The sequence below is a fragment of the Coregonus lavaretus genome, assembly GCF_964263955.1.
Source record: "Coregonus lavaretus genome assembly, chromosome: 32".
Taxonomy (NCBI): Eukaryota; Metazoa; Chordata; class Actinopteri; order Salmoniformes; family Salmonidae; genus Coregonus; species Coregonus lavaretus.
The window spans coordinates 32,448,753-32,469,199 of NC_140019.1; the positions used below are offsets into that span (position 1 = coordinate 32,448,753).

A 20,447-nucleotide genomic window follows, 5' to 3' on the forward strand; every position below is an offset into this window, starting at 1 on the left:
TCCAATAGATATGGGAGTTTATCAAAATTGGATTTGTTTTCTAATTCTTTGTTGGTCTGTGTAATCTGAGGGAAATATGTGTCTCTAATATGGTCATACATTTTGCAGGAGGTTAGGAAGTGCAGCTCAATTTCCACCTCATTTTGTGGGCAGTGTGCACATAGCCTGTCTACTCTTCTGCCTTGGGCAACCTTTCTCAATAGCAAGGCTATGCTCACTGAGTCTGTACATAGTCAAAGCTTTCCTTAATTTTGGGTCAGTCACAGTGGTCAGATATTCTGCCACTGTGCACTCTCTGTTTAGGGCCAAATAGCATTCTAGTTTGCTCTTTTTTTTTTTTAATCTTTTTTTTTTAACTAGGCAAGTTAGTTAAGAACAAATTCTTATTTACAATGATGGCCTACCAAAAGATAAAAGGCCTCCTGCGGGGACGGGGGCTGGGATAAAAAATTAAAGTATAGGACAAAACACACATCACGACAAGAGAGACACCACAACACTACATAAAGAGAGACCTAAGGCAACAACATAGCATGGCAGCAACACATAACAACACAGCATGGTAGCAACACCACATGACAACAACATGGTAGCAACACAACATGGCAGCAGCACAACATGGTAGCAGCACAAAACATGGTACAAACATTATTGTGCACAGACAAACATTATTGGGCAAATACAATTTTTTGCTAATTCTTTCCAATGTGTCAAATAATTGTCTTTTCTCATGATTTGGTTGGGTCTAATTGTGTTGCTGTCCTGGGGCTCTGTGGGGTCTGTTTGTGTTTGTGAACAGAGCCCCAGGATCAGCTTCCTTAGGGGACTCTTCTCCAGGTTCATCTCCCTGTAGGTGATGGCTTTGTTATGGAAGGTTTGGGAATCACTTCATTTTAGGTGGTTGTAGAATTTGGATTTTGATAATTAGCGGATATCGGCCTAATTCTGCTCTGCATGCATTATTTGGTGTTTTACGTTGTACACAGAGGATATTTTTGAAGAATTCTGCATGCAGAGTCTCAATTTGGTGTTTGTCCCATTTTGTGAATTCTTGGTTGGTGAGCGGACCCCAGACCTCACAACCATAAAGGGCAATGGGTTCTATAACTGATTCAAGTATTTTTAGCCAGATCCTAATTGGTATGTCAAATGTTATGTTCCGTTTAATGGCATAGAAGGCCCTTCTTGCCTTGTCTCTCAGATCATTCACAGATTTGTGGAAGTTACCTGTGACGCTGATGTTTAGGCCGAGGTATGTATAGTTTTTTGTGTGCTCTAGGGCAACGATGTCTAGATGGAATTCGTATTAGGCCTTCTGTAGCTCAGTTGGTAGCGCATGGCGCTTGCAACGCCAGGGTTGTGGGTTTGATTCCCAAGGGGGGCCAGTATGAAAAATGCATGCACTCACTAACTGTAAGTCACTCTGGATAAGAGCGTCTGCTAAATGACTATAATGTATAATGTATTTGTGGTCCTGGCAACTGGACCTTTTTTGGAACACCATTATTTTTGTCTAACTGCGATTTACTGTCAGGGCCCAGGACTGACAGAATCTGTGCAGAAGATCTAGGTACTGCTGTAGGCCCTCCTTGGTTGGGGACAGAAGCACCAGATCATCAGCAAACAGTAGACATTTGACTTCAGATTCTAGTAGGGTGAGGCCGGGTGCTGCTGACTGTTCTAGTGCCCTCGCCAATTCGTTGATACAGTTGAAGTTAGAAGTTTACATACACCTTAGCCAAAAATGTAAACTCCGTTTTTCACAATTCCTGACATTTAATCCTAGTAAAAATTCCCTGTCTTAGGTCAGTTAGGATCAACACTTTATTTTAAGAATGTGAAATGTCAGAATAATAGTAGAGAGAATGATTTATTTCAGCTTTTATTTTTTCATCACATTCCTAGTGGGTCAGAAGTTTACATACACTCAATCAGTATTTGGTAGCATTGCCTTTAAATTGTTTAACTTGGGTCAAACGTTTCGGGTAGCCTTCCACAAGCTTCTCACAATAAGTTGGGTGAATTTTGGCCCATTCCTCCTGACAGAGCTGGTGTAACTGAGTCAGGTTTGTAGGCCTCCTTGATTTTCCCATGATGTCAAGCAAAGAGGTAGGCCTTGAAATACATCCACAGGTACACCTCCAATTGACTCAAATGATGTCAATTAGCCTATCAGAAGCTTCTAAAGCCATGAAATCATTTTATGGAATTTTCCAAGCTGTTTAAAGGCACAGTCAACTTAGTGTATGCAAACTTCTGACCCACTGGAATTGTGATACAGTGAATTATAAGTGAAATAATCGGTCTGTAAACAATTATTGGAAAAATTGTACAAAGTAGTTGTCCTAACCAACTTGCCAAAACGTTAGTTTGTTAACAAGAAATTTGTGGAGTGATTGAAAAACAAGTTTTAATGACTCCAACCTGTCACGATCGTCTAGAACAGATGAAGACCAAGGCGCAGCGTTGCAGACGAACATACTGAACTTTATTATCTTCAGTGATAATAAGCACAACAAAACGATAACGTGACAGTTCACGGTCTAACACAAACCAACTCGAAACAAGATCCCACAAACACTAAGGGAAAACCGACAGTTTAAATATGGCTCCCAATCAGAGACAACAAGCCACAGCTGACACTCGTTGCCTCTGATTGGGAGTCACTCAGGCCAACAAAGAAATAAACAAACTAGAACTCCCAACAAAGAAATACAACACATAGAATGAACACACCCTGGCTCAACATATAGAGTCCCAGAGCCAGGGCGTGACAGTACCCCCCCTAAAGGCGCGGACTGCGACCGCGCCTCAACTAGAACAAAACAGGGGAGGGCTGGGTGGGCATTCCTCCTCGGCGGCGGTTCTGGCTCCGGGCTTGCCCACCACCCTCCAATAATTCCCCCGTAGCGCCCCTGGTCCGGTCTGGCCCCGCTGGCTGGGGCTGAACTGGACGTAGCAGGAGCGGTTAGCTTCAGCTCCGTTGTGGAGCAGTTGACCGGTACCTGATTAGGCACCGGTGACCCAGGCACGGGTTGTGCTGGACTGACGACGCGCACCCCTGGCTTGGTGCGTGGAGCCGGAACGGGCCGGACCGGGCTGACGACTCGCACCCCTGGCTTGGTGCGTGGAGTAGGAACGGGCTGGACCGGGCTGACGATGCGCACCCCTGGCTTGGTGCGTGGAGCAGGGACAGGCCGGACCGGGCTGGCGACGCACACCGTAGGCTTGGTGCGTGGAGCAGGGACAGGCCGGACCGGGCTGGCGACGCACACCGTAGGCTTGGTGCGTGGAGCAGGGACAGGCCGGACTGGGCTGGCGACGCACACCGTAGGCTTGGTGCGTGGAGCAGGGACAGGCCGAACCGGGCTGTGGAGACGGATAGGAGACCTGGAGTGAAGAGCGGCCACAACCCGTCCTGGCTGAATGCCTACCCTCACACACTCTGTGTGAGGCATCCGCACAGGACGTACAGGGCTGTGTACCCGTACTGGCATAACAGCACGTGACACTGGAGCAGGATATCCGGGACCGCGGAGAGGCATTGGAGACCACGAGCGTTGAGCCGGCACACTCCGTCCTGGCTGCATACCCACCTTCGCACGACACGTGCGGGGTGCTCGCACAGGTCTATGCCGGACCACTCGTGACACAGTACGCCGCTCCGCATACCGCGGAACCTGCCCCGCCCCATGCTGCCATGCCTGAGTACGGGAAGTTGGTTCCGCTCTCCATCCAGGCTCCGCCAACCTGCCTTCTGGCCCCCCTAACCCGGTGGCCTCCTCTCCAAATCGCCCTGTGGCAGCCTCCTGCTGCCCAGCCGCCCATGCCGTGTGCCCCCCCCCCTAAAAATGTTTTGGGGTTGCCTCTCGTCCGTCCGACGATGACACTGCTGACGCCGCTGCTCCTCTCTCGCCAGGGCCTTAATCCTAGCCCATGGCCCTTTGCCCCCGAGCATGTCCTCCCAGGACCACGATTTGCCCACCTGGGCCATCGCCAACCTCTCCATCTCCCTTCCCGGCGCTTCCTCCCATGTCCAGTCTGCCTGCTCCTGGACACGCTGCTTGGTCCTTGTATGGTGGGATCTTCTGTCACGATCGTCTAGAACAGATGAAGACCAAGGCGCAGCATTGCAGACGAACATACTGAACTTTATTATCTTCAGTGATAATAAGCACAACAAAACGATAACGTGACAGTTCACGGTCTAACACAAACCAACTCGAAACAAGATCCCACAAACACTAAGGGAAAACCGACAGTTTAAATATGGCTCCCAATCAGAGACAACCAGCCACAGCTGACACTCGTTGCCTCTGATTGGGAGTCACTCAGGCCAACAAAGAAATAAACAAACTAGAACTCCCAACAAAGAAATACAACACATAGAATGAACACACCCTGGCTCAACATATAGAGTCCCAGAGCCAGGGTGTGACACAACCTAAGTGTACAGTTGTGGTCAAAAGTTTTGAGAATGACACAAGTATTGGTCTTCACAAAGTTTGCTGCTTCAGTGTTTTTAGATATATTTGTCAGATGTTACTATGGTATACTGAAGTATAATTACAAGCATTCCATAAGTGTCAAAGGCTTTTATTGACAATTACATTACGTTTATGCAAAGAGTCCATATTTGCAGTGTTGACCCTTCTTTTTCAAGACCTTTGCAATCCGCCCTGGCATGCTGTCAATTAACTTCTGGGCCACATCCTGACTGATGGCAGCCCATTCTTGCATAATCAATGCTTGGAGTTTGTCAGAATTTGTGGGGTTTTCTTTGTCCCCCACCTCTTGAGGATTGACCACAAGTTATCAATGGGACTAAGGTTTGGGGAGTTTCCTGGCCATGTCAATGTTTTGTTCCCCAAGCCACTTAGTTATCACTTTTGCATTATGGCAAGGTGCTCCATCATGCTGGAAAAGGCATTGTTCATCACCAAACAGTTCTTGGATGGTTGGGAGAAGTTGCTCTCGGAGGATGTGTTGGTACCATTCTTTATTCATGGCTGTGTTCTTAGGCAAAATTGTGAGTGAGCCCACTCCCTTGGCTGAGAAGCAACCCCACACATGAATGGTCTCAGGATGCTTTACTCTTGGCATGGCACAGGACTGATGGTAGCGCTCACCTTGTCTTCTCCGGACAAGCTTGTTTCCGGATTCCCCAAACAATCGGAAAGGGGATTCATCAGAGAAAATGACTTTACCCCAGTCCTCAGCAGTCCGATCCCTATACCTTTTGCAGAATATCAGTCTGTCCCTGATGTTTTTCCTGGAGAGAAGTGGCTTCCTCGCTGCCCTTCTTGACACCAGGCCATCCTCCAAAAGTCTTCGCCTCACTGTGCGTGCAAATGCACTCACACCTGCCTGCTGCCATTCCTGAGCAAGCTCTGCACTGGTGGTGCCCCAATCCCGCAGCTGAATCAACTTTAGGAGATGGTCCTGGCGCTTGCTGGACTTTCTTGGGCACCCTGAAGCCTTCTACACAACAATTGAACCTCTCTCCTTGAAGTTCTTGATGATCGGTTGATTTAGGTGCAATCTTACTAGCAGCAATATCCTTGCCTGTGAAGCCCTTTTTGTGCAAAGCAATGATGACGGCGCGTGTTTCCTTGCAGGTAACCATAGCTAACAGAGGAAGAACAATGATTTCAAGCACCACCCTCCTTTTAAAACTTCCAGTCTGTTATTCTAACTCAATCAGCATGACAGAGTGATCTCCAGCCTTGTCCTCGTCAACACTCTCACCTGTGTTAACGAGAGAATCACTGACATGATGTCAGCTGGTCCTTTTGTGGCAGGGCTGAATTGCAGTGGACATTTTTTGGGGGGATTAAGTTCATATTCATGGCAAAGAGGGACTTTGCAATTAATTGCAATTGATCTGATCACTCTTCATAACATTCTGGAGTATATGCAAATTGCCATCATAAAAACTGAGGCAGCAGACTTTGTGAAAATTAATATTTGTGTCATTCTCAAAACTTTTGACCACGACTGTATGTAAACTTCCGACTTCAACTGTATGTTGAAGAGGGTGGGGCTTAAGCTGCATCCCTGTCTCACCCCATGGCCCTGTGGAAAGAAATGTGTGTGTCTTTTGCCAATTTTAACCACACCGTTGTTGTTTGTGTACATGGATTTTATAATGTTGTATGTTTTTCCCCCAACACCACTTTCCATCTTGTATAGCAGACCCTTATGCCAAATTGTGTCAAAAGCTTTTTTTGAAGTCAACAAAGTGTGAGAAGACTTTGCCTTTGTTTTGTTTGTTTGTCAATCAGGGTGTGCAGGGTGAATACATGGTCTGTCGTACGGTAATTTGGTAAAAAGCCAATTTGACATTTACTCAGTACATTGTTTTCACTGAGGAAATGTACAAGTCTGCTGTTGATGATAATGCAGTGGAATTTCCCAAGGTTGCTGTTGACACATATCCCACGGTAGTTATTGGGATCAAATTTGTCTCCACTTTTGTGAATTGGGGTTATCAGTCCTTGGTTCCAAATATTGGGGAAGATGCCAGAGCTGAGGATGATGTTACATTTCTGATCTGTATATTTGATAATTTCATGTAGGATACCATCAACACCACAGGCCTTTTTGGGTTGGAGGGTTTGTATTTTGTCCTGTAGTTCATTCAATGTAATTGGAGAATCCAGTGGGTTCTGGTAGTCTTTAATTTCTCTCTGTCTGTCTATATGGGGTAGCCTGAGGACGTGGTTACTTCTCTAACCCCTCTGGGTTTCCACATCACTCAGCATTGAGACGGCTTTACCTCATGCATAGACCTAATCTCAGCTTACGCTCAAATCCAGACGATGATACCTGGAACAGCATCGGCGTTATTAGTATGAGTTATTAGGACAATGATTATGATCTAAATATAGTTGTGGATGTTACTATTGTTGTCACTAATGAGGCAGTTTTCTTATACAGTGCATTCGTAAGGTATTCAGACCCCTTCCCTTTTTCCACATTTTGTTACGTTACAGCCTTATTCTAAAATGGAATGAATTATTTTCCCCCCTCATCAATCTACACACAATACCCCATAATGACAAAGTGAAAACAGGTTTTTAGACATTTTTGCAAATGCATTAAAAATTAAAAACAGAAGAAAAAAAAACATTTACATAAGTATTCAGACCCTTTGCTATGAGACTCCAAATTGAGCTCAGGTGCATCCTGTTTCCATTGATCATCCTTGAGATGTTTCTACAACTTGATTGGAGTCCACCTGTGGTAAATTCAATTAATTGGACATGATTTGGAAAGTCACACACCTGTCTATATAAGGTCCCACAGTTGACAGTGCATGTCAGAGCAAAACCAAGCCAACCCAAGAGGTCGAAGGAATTGTCCGTAGAGCTCCGAGACAGGATGGTGTCAAGGGGGGAGGTGACCAAGGACCCGATGGTCACTCTGACAGAGCTCTAGAGTTCCTCTGTGGAGATGGGAGAACCTTCCAGAAGGACAACCATCTCTGCAGCACTCCAACAATCAGGCCTTTATGGTAGAGTGGCCAGAAGGAAGCCACTCCTCAGTAAAAGGCACATGACAGCCTGCTTGGAGTTTGCCAAAAGGCACCTAAAGGACTCTCAGACCATGCGAAACAAGATTGAACTCTTTAGCCTGAATGCCAAGCGTTCCATTTGGAGGAAACCTTGCACCATCCTTACGGTGAAGCATGGTGGTGGTAGCATCATGCTGTGGGGATGTTTTTCAGCAGCAGGGACTGGGAGACTGGTCAGGATCGAGGAAAATATGAATGGAGCAAAGTACAGAGAGATCCTTGATGAAAACCTGCTCCAGAGCGCTCAGGACCTCAGACTGGGGCAAAGGGTCACCTTCCAACAGGACAATGATCCTAAGCACACAGCCAAGACAACGCAGGAGTGGCTTTGGGACAAGTCTCTGAATGTCCTTGAGTGGCCCAGCCAGAGCCCGGACTTGAACCCGATCGAACATCTCTGGAGAGACCTGAAAATAGCTGTGCAGCGACGCTCCCCATCAAACCTGACAGAGCTTGAGAGGATCTGCAGGGAAGAATGGGAGAAACTCCCCAAATACAGGTGTGCTAAGCTTGTAGCGTCATACACAAGAAGACTTGAGGCTGTAATCGCTGCCAAATGTGCTTCAACAAAGTACTGAGTAAAGGGTCTGAATACTTATGTAAATATAATATTTCAATTTTTAATACATTTGCAAAAAATTTATAAAAACCTGTTTTTACTTTGTCATTATGGGTTATTGTGTGTAGATTGATGAGGGGAGAAAATACAATTTAATCAATTTCAGAATAAGGCTGTAACGTAACAAAATGTGGAAAAAGTAAAGGGGTCTGAATACGTTCCGAATGCACTGTATGTGCCTTGGTCTTCCAGGAAGAGCGGAAATGCCTTACCAATGTCACACTCAGCTCAATATAGGTCTAGGGGTTCTATACAAATCTATCTGTTTACAATTTCAACTTCATCAGATGCAAGTATCATTGACAAAACCTACACTATTCCTTTACCAACCAGCATCCAAGTAGAGCCATTATTCTGGCCCATGATCTGAGCAAAAACCTTAGAGTGCTGTCTAATTGCCACAGATCAGTGATGAAACGTTAGGCCTATGTCCTCCTTCCATGAAGATGCTCACTGTATATTTTAGGTCCAGTGTCTCTGTTTTGATTCACAGATGACAGACGCTTGCGAAACGAAACTGCTGGTACCCCCTGCTGCTACGCCGCTCTAGTTGGCTGACTGGATATGTACAAACTGACACGTCTAGCAACACCTCCAGGTGTGCTTATGAGGTTAGTCCTGTTATGAGGTAAAAGACCTGTCAATCACTCTGTATATTAATACTGGATTACATTCATTGTCAATCACGAACTAACACATATGCCTATCTGCCACGGACCTTCGAGGTAGCAAGGTGGTCAGTTAGTGGTGTGTAGGAGTGAGAGTTCGAATTTTTACATTTTCTTTTAAACCATTTATTTTTTGCAGCTGCATACCAAAGACAACAAACTCTTTTTTTATACTGTGAAATGAAGGCATTGTCTGCTTGTTGATAAGAGGATTTCTAACAAACAAGGAGACTATTCAATAATTGAGTCGTAGAATTTTGTAAAGGTAAGCCGTCAAACTTTTGTTTGTCTACAGGTAAATTAACTTTTACATTGTGTCGTGAAAAAGGCAGGTCACCCAAAGCAGAAAAGACATAGTTGCAGTGAATCTAATTACCAGTATTTACAGTTCTATCAATCAAGTAACATCCCCAGGCGTGTTTATCTACCTAATTAAGCACTTATTTGATTGATTTGAAAATTTAACAATTAAGATACATGACACATTTACTTTAAATATGTTTAAATTAATAGCATGAGTTTGTGGCATGAAAACAGTTTAAATAATTTGTATTGGTACCATCCCCATGGCTGATTCCTCTCTCATCCTCTTTCCCTTTCTCACCTCCCCCTCTCTTACAATAATTGCCCATCTGGAATAAATCAAGTTGATTGAATTGAATTCTGTCCGTCCCTAGATGTTCCCCTGGTCAGCAGTGTTTTCTCTGGAGCCGAAGGTGCCTGGACAGCGTACGGCAGAAGAACTAGTCACCAACACTCTGATGCTGGAGCTGGGTGCCATGGTGAAGCGTACCGAACGTATTCGTCTGGAGAGGGTGACAAAAGAGGGCCGGCGCCGGCGCAGCTCTTCCTCCGCTGACTACAGCTGGCTGGCCACTGCCCCCAGCCACCAACCGTACGAGCTGACCCCCCGAGACCTGATAGACCTGCAGGACCTGTGTGCCAGGGTGCCACCGTCTCAGTGTGGCCCTGTCATTGTTAGGTGGGACTTTGTACCTTATGAGTGTCAGAGAGGTGTACGTACACCACATATCCTGAATGTCTCAGGTAGATCATTGAGATGGATTCATGATCATTCTCAACAGGTTCTTATGTCTTCAAAGTGAACTTGGGGCCACCTTTTTTCCCTTTATCAATATCAAGCAAACTCCTTTTTGACCTTTGCCCTCTACCCCAGGTTCAGGAATCTGGTGACGGAGATCGAGCCGGAGGTTCATGAGGTGGCTCGTCTGTTCCGCACGGTTCTCCGTGACTGTGTGGAGGGAGAAGAGGAGAATGAGGAGATGAGGTCAGCCAACTGGGACAAACAACGCAGCAAGAGCCTATCCTTCGTAACCTTCCGCTCCAAGTTCCGCCCCGCTCCCTTCAGGGGCGGGGGCCTGGGCGGATCACGCAGCAACCTGCAGGAGTCGTCGAGCTGGTACGAGGAGGACGAGGTAGAGCAGCAGGAGGGAGCAGCAAACGTGGCGAGAGCAGCCACGAAAGGGAGGAGTATGAGCATGCCTGATATCACCCCCATCGAACAGAGTGCACTTGGCTGAGGGAGAGAGCGGGAGGGATGGAGAAAGAGAATAGGAGACAAGAGATTGATAGGGGAGGTCAAGATGAGATGCAACATGAGGACAGGTCACACCTCAGCAGATTTCCACTGACTGTTTAGACATAATGCAGTTACATACGCTAGAGTAGAATTGCAAGCTTAGCCTGCAGATATGCCATACTATTTCTGTTTTTTTTATTGTGAATTACATTTTCTGAATGCGTTAACACCTGAACTGCATGTAAAATGAACTAGAAAATAAAGGACTTATTTTCCAACAGATCTTTGATAATAAATTAGTTTGTGTGCGGATTCCTGTGGAGGCCCAATACAGTGGTTCCATTACTACTGCATAGCTTAGTTCCAGTCCTTTGGTTGGCATGGTTACTCTATAACAGTTCATTACATCAACCTTCTATAATCCTCTTACTCAGTAAAGAATTAGAGTCCTTTGCACAACTTCCCCATTGTTCTTTTTTAATATGCACTTATTTTCAATACATTAGCACTATTTTCACTTTACACACTGTAGAAGTCAAGGCATTTGGCTAAAAAAAGAGGGAAGAAATAGGAGTGTTTATCTTATTAAATAAGTTCTGGTCGGTCATTAAATAATAGCCTGTACATAAACATCTGTCCTCAGTGAGAATGAGAGGAGATGAAGAGGACAGTCTCCATTAAAGCAGTGAGGTCCAAACTGACAGTTTGGCAGAGAAAGAGACTTCACTAGATTGTACTTTCAGAACTACATAACCCTGTCATAACCAACGACGTCACCTGTTTATAACAGATGTTATAACAATCGGTAAATAAGGGTTTTTCTCAAATGACAATACAAAGTAATGACAGGATGCGTCCCAAATGGCAACCTATTTAGTGTACTACTTTTGTCCAGGGCCTTTGGGCTCTGTTCAAAGTAGTGCACTATATAGGAAATAGAGTGCCATTTGGGACGCACCCATAGGCAACAGTATTCAGACTGATCCCAGCTGACTTGCTGGCAGGTAAACCAGGTCATCTAAACTGTTAGATCTGCAATAACAGTGTTATGTAAATTGTTACAAACTGTTCGGTTCTGACTTGTCACATTGTGTTTATGATTAGGGCTATGAAGGGAATGTCCTCTTCAGTTTAAACCACCTTTAATCCTGTACTGTCATAAAACAGCTTAGACCACAGGTGTCTTGTCACATTTCTTTGAAATGTAAAGTATGCATTTGGCAAATAAGAAACCTTGAAAGAAAAAAAGAAAATAAACCAACAATAGTTTCCACTCATGCGTGGCGTGAACAATAGTGAGGGAGAATTGTTAAAGTCTCTCTCTTTAATAAAACTAGAATAATGAGGAACAAAAATCTAAAGAAATTATTACAATTCAAGAAAACTCCAGTCTGTTGTGTTGGCCCTCATGTCAGAGAGAGGAAGTTGATGAGTAAGTCTTTCCTGTCTTACAACCAATCAACAATTAACTACATGAGGGGTAAAAGAAAATCTACCAAAAAACAAAACTAGTTTGCAGAATCAAACCATTAAATAATAGTCATTTTTGATTAAATGTTTATGATGAATGATTCTCTAAAGTAACAAAGAACAGAATGACAAGTATTCTGTTTATAATTTACAAAGCGTGTTTCGATAGCATATCCTTTTCATTAGGGGTATTTCATCAATGTCTGTAGGGAGAGAATAGAACAGATCTGTTAGTCACTCCAGAAACACTCTCCAAGGCTTTAGGCAGCAGACTACTATAATTTCTTGGTCTGCTGGACCTCAAGTCCCAAACCGTCCAATAACACTCCACCTGTCCCACTGTCCTGTTGCAGTGGAAACCCTTCGTCTCAGCCCAACCTTTTCCATTGTCTTATGTCAGATAGCATGACTCCGTCTGAACTATTGGTCAAGGGACTAGCGTTTCATAGGAGTGACGCAACCTGTCAGAAGACAATGAACTTTTCCATCTTCCTCTCCCTCTTCTTCAACCTCCTCTTCTTCCTCTGTCATTTCTCCCTGCTCAGGCGAGGAAGACCACGAAGACGATGAAGAACACGATGAGGACGAGGAAGATCTTGACCATGAGCCAGCGGTTGGAGGACACAGACTGGAAATACTTGAGGATCTCCGTGTGAGCCATGTCCACGTTGAGCTGAGTGTCCTCCACGTTAGCATCAATCCTACATGGGAGAGGAGACACACATTGGGCTTTATAGACAGATCTGGCAGTGCTCAAGCATCTCAAAGTTTCTCCCTTCCCTCATTTTCTTCCTCCTCCCCTCTACACCACATCTCTTTCTCCCTTTTCCCATCCACCTTGTTTCCCTGCTTCCCCATCATACTGCTCTCATCCCCTTCCTCCTCCCCTCCCCTCTCTCTCATCCCCTCCCTCTCTCATCCCCTCCCTCTCTCTCTCTCCCTCCCTTCCCTCCATTCCCTTTCTCCCTCATCCCCTCCCTTTCTCTCTCATCCCCTCCCTTTCTCTCTCATCCCCTCCCATCCCCTCCCTTTCTCTCTCATCCCCTCCCTCTCTCTCATCCCCACCCTCACCTCTGTACTGTCTCTTCCTGCTCCTTCACCATGTGAGCCAGCTGCTGGAAGATGGAGCCCAGCTCTACGATGGTGCTCTCAATGTTCTGCATGGTGTCTGCACGGCTCTGGATGTACGAGTCCTACACCACAAAGAAACAACATTATAGTAACACAATGACACACACACACAATACAGGTGATAAAGTGTTTGTACCTGCTCATCAATGAGCTGGAGCTGTAGAGGGTTAGACTGGTTGTCCATGTCGATGGCCACCTCACCCCCCATACTCCTGGACTCATCCTGCATCAACACTGAACTCTCTGGCAGAGGAGAGAGAAAAGATGGTCAATTAGAAGGAAGAGAAAATAAAGTTGTGTGATTGAAATTCAAGGAGACATTTGTGAAGTTATCTGGTGTAGGAATGAGAGGCTGAAGGTGAGGTAAACATGGTGTTTTCTTACTGAAGTTGTTGGCGAGGAGAGGAGAAGAAGAGACAGGAGGCTGAGAGAACTGTTCTCTCCTGCTCTTCTGCTGCTTCAGGTTCTAGAGACAGAGGAAATGACAACGATATAGGCAACCTACAGTTATGAGAATTCTTGAGGTTTAATGGCAGAAAGTTCCAGAGTGACAGAAAGTTCCAGTGAATCTTACCTCTGTTCTTACTTCTAGAACCGACTTGAAGTCATTGGACATAGACGCCAGTTTGGACTGCAACAAAACAAAAACATGTGGTTGTTGATTATTAAAGCCTCAGGTTTCATATGGCTACATCATTTTACTCATCCAGATCAGTTAAATAATGCAGTAGAGAGGCACTGGCAGTAAGACCTGCAGGGAGACAACGATGGTGTTGGAATGGGTCTGGATGTGTCTGCCGCTGGGCGCTCCACGTGAACGGATCAGATCCTGCAGTTGGGCTATCTGCTTGTTCAAGCTGTTAATGTCCTAAGAGGGGGAGTAGAGGGAGACAGATGGTCTGGTCACCCAAAAAGTTACATATTGTAGCTTTAAAGTTTGGTGTGGTTAATTGGGCAACCATTGTTGTGATTCTAGTGGACACATAGCAAGCCACATTTCTCAAATGGTTTAAGAACACACTTATTGGAAGTGAAAGACTGCTCAGTGCCTCATATGTGCTGCTTCGCATACCCATAAGACGGCTAAGAAATCAAGCCAATCATATCAGCCAGGACAACACAGGTAACAAATCATGGCAGAGGTGTAAATCATAAGACCGAACAGCTAACACAAATCAGAAGTCTCTGTCTAAATCATATTCTTATCCTCTCCCTTCTCCTGTTTTCTCTGAGGTTGGGCTCTGTACAAGGTTAATTTTCCCTGGTATTTTGATCTTGAATTAAACACTTAAGTTACTCTACCTTCTGCATTGTCAAACGGTAGTCGGGTGGCACTATCTAGGATAGGTAAGACTAGACAATATTCTGAGTGCTGTGGTGAAACTAGACAATTCTCAGATTCATGAAAAGTAGCTAGCTGGCAGAAGCCAGCTCTGTAAAGTGCATCTCCTTCTTGAACTAGCACTTCATACCACAGTCTGCACTAGTCAGCCTGCTCATTGTACACTGAAACACTCATATACTTACCTAAAACAGTGTTTTGAATATAGTTACCAGTTGTGCCTTGTTACAGATTTGACATGTGATATCTGTTAGCATTGAGTTTTTCATCCCAATTCTGAATATGTCCATAACCAACAATTTGCAAATGCACACTATCAACATTGACTAGTTTAGTCAACTATTAGCCCCTTTGGATGAATTTTAATGCACAGGTAGCCTCTTTAACCTTTAAGAATAGTATTCACACACCAACTTTGGAGACTTGGTCATGAGATAACAGCATTATAATGTTCAACCTTCATTTCCCATTGTTGTCCTCTGTAGCTCAACTGGTAGAGCACGGCGCTTGTAACGCCAAGGTAGTGGGTTCGATCCCCGGGACCACCCATACACAAAAAAAATATGTATGCACGCATGACTGTAAGTCGCTTTGGATAAAAGCGTCTGCTAAATGGCATATTAAATTATTTTTTAAATTTTATACTGTACTTCTGGTCTGCTCTGTACCTGGTTAACTCTAGCTGTGCATTATTTAATTGGTAGTGTGTTTGCCTATTTCTTGCAGGGCCTAAAATTAACATCTGCCACCTGACAAATGCGGGTAGATTTTGTCATTGGCGGGTAAGACGTCTATTTCACCAGCCATGTTGGCGGGTGTTCAGGGCACCACAGTGCGAGGATTTCGCAAGCATTTGTGAATACCAATAGTCAAGTATGATCACATTTATAGCCAAATAAATGCTGCAGTAGCTGTTTTCAAAGTATTTCTGTGGTTTTGTTTCATAGTTGGTAACTTAATTGCACAAAGTCAAAGAACTACGAATCCTGCTATAGCCTATCCACCTCGCGCTGCAACACTGCCTGGCTTGGGGCTGTGCGCACGTGAAGAGCTGAGTGAAAGTTCATTTCAGGCCCTGATTTCTTGGCTTCGGTCACTCTATCAAAATTGGCTTCCCCCTACCCTACCCTGACTGGAAATCGGTCATCGTTTGTCTTGACCCACAATGAGAATGGCATAACCAACCTAACCTAGCCAGACATGTATGACCAGTTTATAGATTAGAATACTTAATCAATATCTAGCCGAACATCTGTGGCACATACACTATATGCAAGGGACATCTGGGCCTATATTCATAAAGCGTGTCCGAGTAGGAGTACTGGCCTAGGATCAGGTCCCTCCTGTCCATGTAAACTAATTCATTACGATCTAAAAGGCAAAACTGATTGTAGATCAGCACTCTACTCTGAGACACTTTATGAATTCAGGCCCTGAATTAAGCCCCCCTCTGATAAGTCAGTGCACGCTGAGGCCTTGCCCGTACCACCGTAAATACTACACCGAAGGAAGCATGCGTAATTACATATGATTAAATGCATGACAGTAGTTGACTCATCGTTATACACTGAACAAAAATATGAACGCAACATGTAAAGTGTTGGTCCCATGTTTCATGAGCTGAAATAAAATATTCCAGAAATGTTCCATATGCTCAAAAAGCTTATTTATCTCATTCTGTGCACAAATTTGTTTACATCCCTGTTAGTGAGCATTTCTCCTTTGCCAAGATAATCCATCCACCTGACAGGTGTGGCATCAAGATGCTGATTAAACAGCATGATCATTACATGTGCACCTTGTGCTGGGGACAATAAAAGGGCACTCTCTAAAATGTGCAGTTTTGTCACACAACACAGTGTCCAGTGTGGCTCAGTTGGTAGAGCATGGTACTTGCAATGCCAGGGTTGTGGTTTTCGATTCCCACGGGGGACCAGTACAAACCAAAATATGAAAATGTATGCACTCACTACTCTAAGTCACTCTGGATAAGAGCGTCTGCTAAATGACTAAAATGTAAATGTAATGCTACAGATGTCTCAAGTTTTGAGGGAGCGTGCGATTGGAATGCTAACTGCAAGAATATCCACCAGAGTTGTTGACAGAGGATTGAATGTTAGTTTCTCTACCATTAGCCGCCTCAACGTCATTTTAGAGAATTTATTATAATAATAATAAAATGCCATTTAGCAGACGCTTTTATCCAAGGCGACTTAGTCATGCGTGCATACATTTTATTTTTTATTTTTTTGTGTATGGATGGTCCCGGGGATCGAACCCACTACCATGGCGTTGCAAGCGCCGTGCTCTACCAGCTGAGCTACAGAGGACCACAATTTGAATTTGGCAGTATGTCCATCCAGACTCACAACCACAGACCACGTGTATGGCGTCGTGTGGCCGAGCGGTTTGCTGTTGTGAACAGAGTGCCCCATGGTGGGGGTATGGGCAGGCATAAGCTGCGGACAACAAGCATAATTGCATTTTATCGATACAAATTTGAATGCGCAAAAATACGGTGATGAGATCCTGGGCCCATAAAAAAGAAAGAAGAAAAAAGGTTATCTAACCAACAGCTGCATATCTCTATTCCCAGGCATGTGAAATCGATAGATAAGGGCCTAATGCATTTATTTCAATTGAATGATTTCCTCATATGAACTGTAACTCAGTAAAATCAATGAAATTGCTGCATTTATATTTTTGTTCAGTATATTTATTCTAGGTAAAACATGCTGATGACATACAAGCTCAGCCTGTGAAAAACTCACTTCACTTCTTAGACCCCTTGTAACTCTATAGGCCAGAGTTTGGGAAACCTTGCTCTAGGCCTACATGTTGCGAGACGTTATTCTGACAAGTGCTAGGAAATGGCAGTGAATTTCTGAATTGGACCCCTGAAGTTATGCATACATTCTTTCCCTTGTTTTCCAGCAATCTCACTGTTGGTAGGAGCTAACTAGCGTTCACTCCATACTGTTACCAGGGGTTGCAACCAAAAGTATATTCTTGTAAACTATGGCATGAGATGTGACTGAAAATTTAAGGGTGGGGAGAAGGCGAGAGAGGGTTGAGGAGCAGGCTTGGCATCTTATCCAGGCTCTGTCGCAGCCGGCCGCGACCGGGAGACTCATGGGCGGCGCACAATTGGCCCAGCGTTGTCCAGGGTAGGGGAGGGAATGGCCGGCAGGGATGTAGCTCAGTTGATAGAGCATGGCGTTTGCAACGCCAGGGTTGTGGGTTCGATTCCCACAGGGGGCCAGTATAAAAAAAATATGTATTCACTAACTGTAAGTCGCTCTGGATAAGAGCGTCTGCTAAATGACTAAAATGTAAATGTAAAATGTAATGAAAGGAGTCAAACAGGGAACAGCAGTGTAACAGACAGACTGCGCCCACTAAAACAGCTAGGTTTGTCTCTTGCCTAGAGATTCCACCTGACTGACTGGTCATCGTGTTTGCTATTTATAGCTCATGACGAGAGACAGCTGACTGCTTTTCCTGTATCTGTGTCAATTCAAACTAAAAAATATCTCACCTGCTTGATGATGTAGGTTAACTCTTCAATCTCCACTGCCTTGTCATCAAATAGAGATTTTCTTTTAGCCACTGAAAAGGTCAAAACAGCCACATATTCATAACTTAAAAATAAAAAAATGAGTTATTCAAAATAGCTATTCGTCACAAATGTTGAAACATAAATATTGACATATACTTACATATAGTGAGTTTCTCTAGTTTAGCAAACGTATTACTCAAGTCTTTTCCTATTCTCCTAGAGGGGTTAAAAATAACAGAAGATTGGCATCACAGTGATAGGCCTAAACATGAATACAGTGAAAATAAACTGCTAAAGAACATACATAGCTGCATGTAAAGTATGTCCTTTGGTAAAATGATAAGATAACAGAAAAGAGCAGCCAGCATTCCAAAGAGATCATGCAGAGCTACAATGTGATTAAAACACCATGGAGAAACTAACAGCAACACAACAATAACCGGCTATTTACTAAACTTCAATCAGACACTGGTGTCAACTACACACGAGTGAATGTGTAATGTGAGAAAGTTGGCTGGCAGTGGGACTCACTTGGCCATGAGGGTGAAGTCACTGCGTTGCTTGAGAGCACTGAGGGCTTGCTTGGTGGGCTGAACGCCATTCTGCAGAGAGGGAGAATGAGAAAGAGGGATTAAAAGAGTCATCACCTGTGACAGATTACATGAGGGGGAATGAATAGGAACCTCTATCTCCCATAGGTTATGTTCAGTATCCCCTGGTCTTGATCAGATGGCTATTTCAACATCACTGCCCTTGCCTCTCCCAAACCTACATACCTGTCTGCTCTGTAGGGATTTGCAGGCTGACTGGAACTCGTTGGTTCGATCCCTGCACGTCATCCTGCCGCCGATATCTCACCAGCCTGCACTGGGCACGCCAAGTAGAAAGGGTCTGAAGTCGGAACGATCTCGGTAGTGTACTAAAGACTGGTCCGTGCTCCGCGGAAACAGTCACTACAGTCGCTAAACCTCCTGATGTCAACTCCTAACTGCGAGGCGTCGAGCAATGTCCATTGATGCTCACAGGTATTCTCAATGTATCTGTTAAATGATAGGAGTAACAGAACCAAATTAATCTGAGCCCCCCAAATATGTAGCTAGCTAGTAACAAGTAAGCTAACGTTAGCATAGCCATCATTACCACGGCAACACAAACTGAAACAGAAACAAATGTTACCAGACAGCTTATATGACAGTGGTGAAATATACAATTATAGCTAGCTAGATATAGCTGTTGTCATTTAAATTCTTAGGTACTGAGCTATCTAGTTATACCAAGCTAACGTTGACTAACTAGCTAGCTAGTTAAAGAGCCGAATCCATCACAGCTGATTTTTAGCTAACACTAGCGACGTGCCTCGAATGTTTTGTTTGAAGAAAGAAAACGATCTCATCACCACATAAATCAAATGTGTGTGTATATATATAGAGATTTACTATAGGTTTACTCGATAAACGTGATCAGTTTCAACTTACTGTTAGCAAAATTCCACAAGAATTCACAGATCTTTCGATGTGTTTACCAAGCCGGGTCTGGGGGACTGAAAGTTTGAATCCGGGTCATTTCCGGATCCTGACGTCATTGCCACGTCCACCACTGCTTGAGTCAGATATATATTAGAGAAAGGAGTCGCCATACACCACCAGATGTCGCCATATCTTATGTTTTCTAACAGACGTCAACTAGCGCAGCATTTAAGTCAACTGGACTGTATGAAATTGAAACCTGCTCTATAAAGAAGGGAAATATTTCAGTAATTGAACATTAAATGTTACGAACCAGTTAAATGTAACACTATGGTGAAATTAAATCTATGCTTGGATAGTGAAGCGCATACAGAGTAGCAGGTTGACGTTTATTGTCATGAGTCTGAAGGCAGAACTGATCGATTTCCCCTTATATAGGCCAGCTGCAATGACAAAATTGGTTATATTGTAAAAATTCATGAAAACAAAAATGTGCTTTTTGCTCATAAGGGTTAGCAATGTGGTTAGGGTTAGGTTTAAAATCAGATTTTATGACTTTGTGGCTGTGCCAGCTACTGACCACTCTGCAGAGCTGCCTCCAGAACAAGATTCATAACAAAAAACGCTAACCCGCTACAGATGATAGTGGAGATAACCGTCATTACCAAGCTCCAGAATGTGAGAGGGACAGGGATGGAGAGGGACAGAGGGAAGGTGAGCTACACAAATGAATACAGGTAGAGAGATAACATCCAGGACTTGCTCAGATCTCATGCTATACCTACTGGCTCCCACATCCTTACCTCAACAAGAGCTGGCATGTTCAGACCACAACTATGCCCTCACCTATCTTCTCCCCCTTCATCTTTCTATTGCCCCTCAATGTCTTCATATAGCCTGTTCTCTTTCTGCCTGAACACCACTTCTGTGAAAAAACAACTTATGTTCTCTGATAATGCATAAATAAACAATATCTGTGCATTTGAGGGCATTCATATTGTAAATACATTTTACAATGTCTCAAATTGATGCCATTGCCATAAATCTTTCAATGGCTTCTATGTCATCTGAAATGA

General features: G+C 44.2%; 2 protein-coding genes across 2 annotated transcripts; one reads left to right on the plus strand and one right to left on the minus strand.

The window, feature by feature from the left end:
* Positions 1–9,540: 9,540 nt before the first annotated feature.
* On the plus strand, positions 9,541–10,404 carry LOC311107559 (protein RD3-like; the record flags this gene model as incomplete). Its single annotated transcript, XM_084150065.1, has 2 exons — positions 9,541–9,845; positions 10,041–10,404. The coding sequence occupies 2 exons, from the start codon at positions 9,541–9,543 to the stop codon at positions 10,402–10,404; spliced, it is 669 nt and encodes a 222-aa protein (XP_084006191.1).
* A 461-nt stretch (positions 10,405–10,865) lies between these two features.
* Positions 10,866–19,450, minus strand: stx5a (syntaxin 5A). The gene is made up of 11 exons (XM_084150143.1): positions 19,381–19,450; positions 18,682–18,945; positions 18,437–18,507; positions 18,066–18,121; positions 17,885–17,955; positions 13,756–13,872; positions 13,579–13,635; positions 13,389–13,470; positions 13,141–13,247; positions 12,945–13,066; positions 10,866–12,574 (listed from the first exon to the last, which is right to left on the minus strand). Exons 2-11 carry the CDS (start codon positions 18,742–18,744, stop codon positions 12,415–12,417), a joined length of 906 nt encoding a protein of 301 aa, XP_084006269.1. The 5' UTR covers positions 18,745–18,945; positions 19,381–19,450; the 3' UTR covers positions 10,866–12,414.
* Positions 19,451–20,447: the final 997 nt, after the last annotated feature.

What these genes read in the sequence shown, in the direction of transcription:
- stx5a (XM_084150143.1), bottom strand. Translation starts at nt 18,744, where the DNA reads ATGACGTGCAGGGATCGAACCAACGAGTTCCAGTCAGCCTGCAAATCC. An exon ending in TAACCTACATCATCAAGCAG is followed by an intron (nt 13,873 to 17,884) that starts GTGAGATATTTT and finishes TCCCCCTCTTAG; the next exon opens with GACATTAACAGCTTGAACAA. An exon ending in CCATCGTTGTCTCCCTGCAG is followed by an intron (nt 13,636 to 13,755) that starts GTCTTACTGCCA and finishes GTTTTGTTGCAG; the next exon opens with TCCAAACTGGCGTCTATGTC.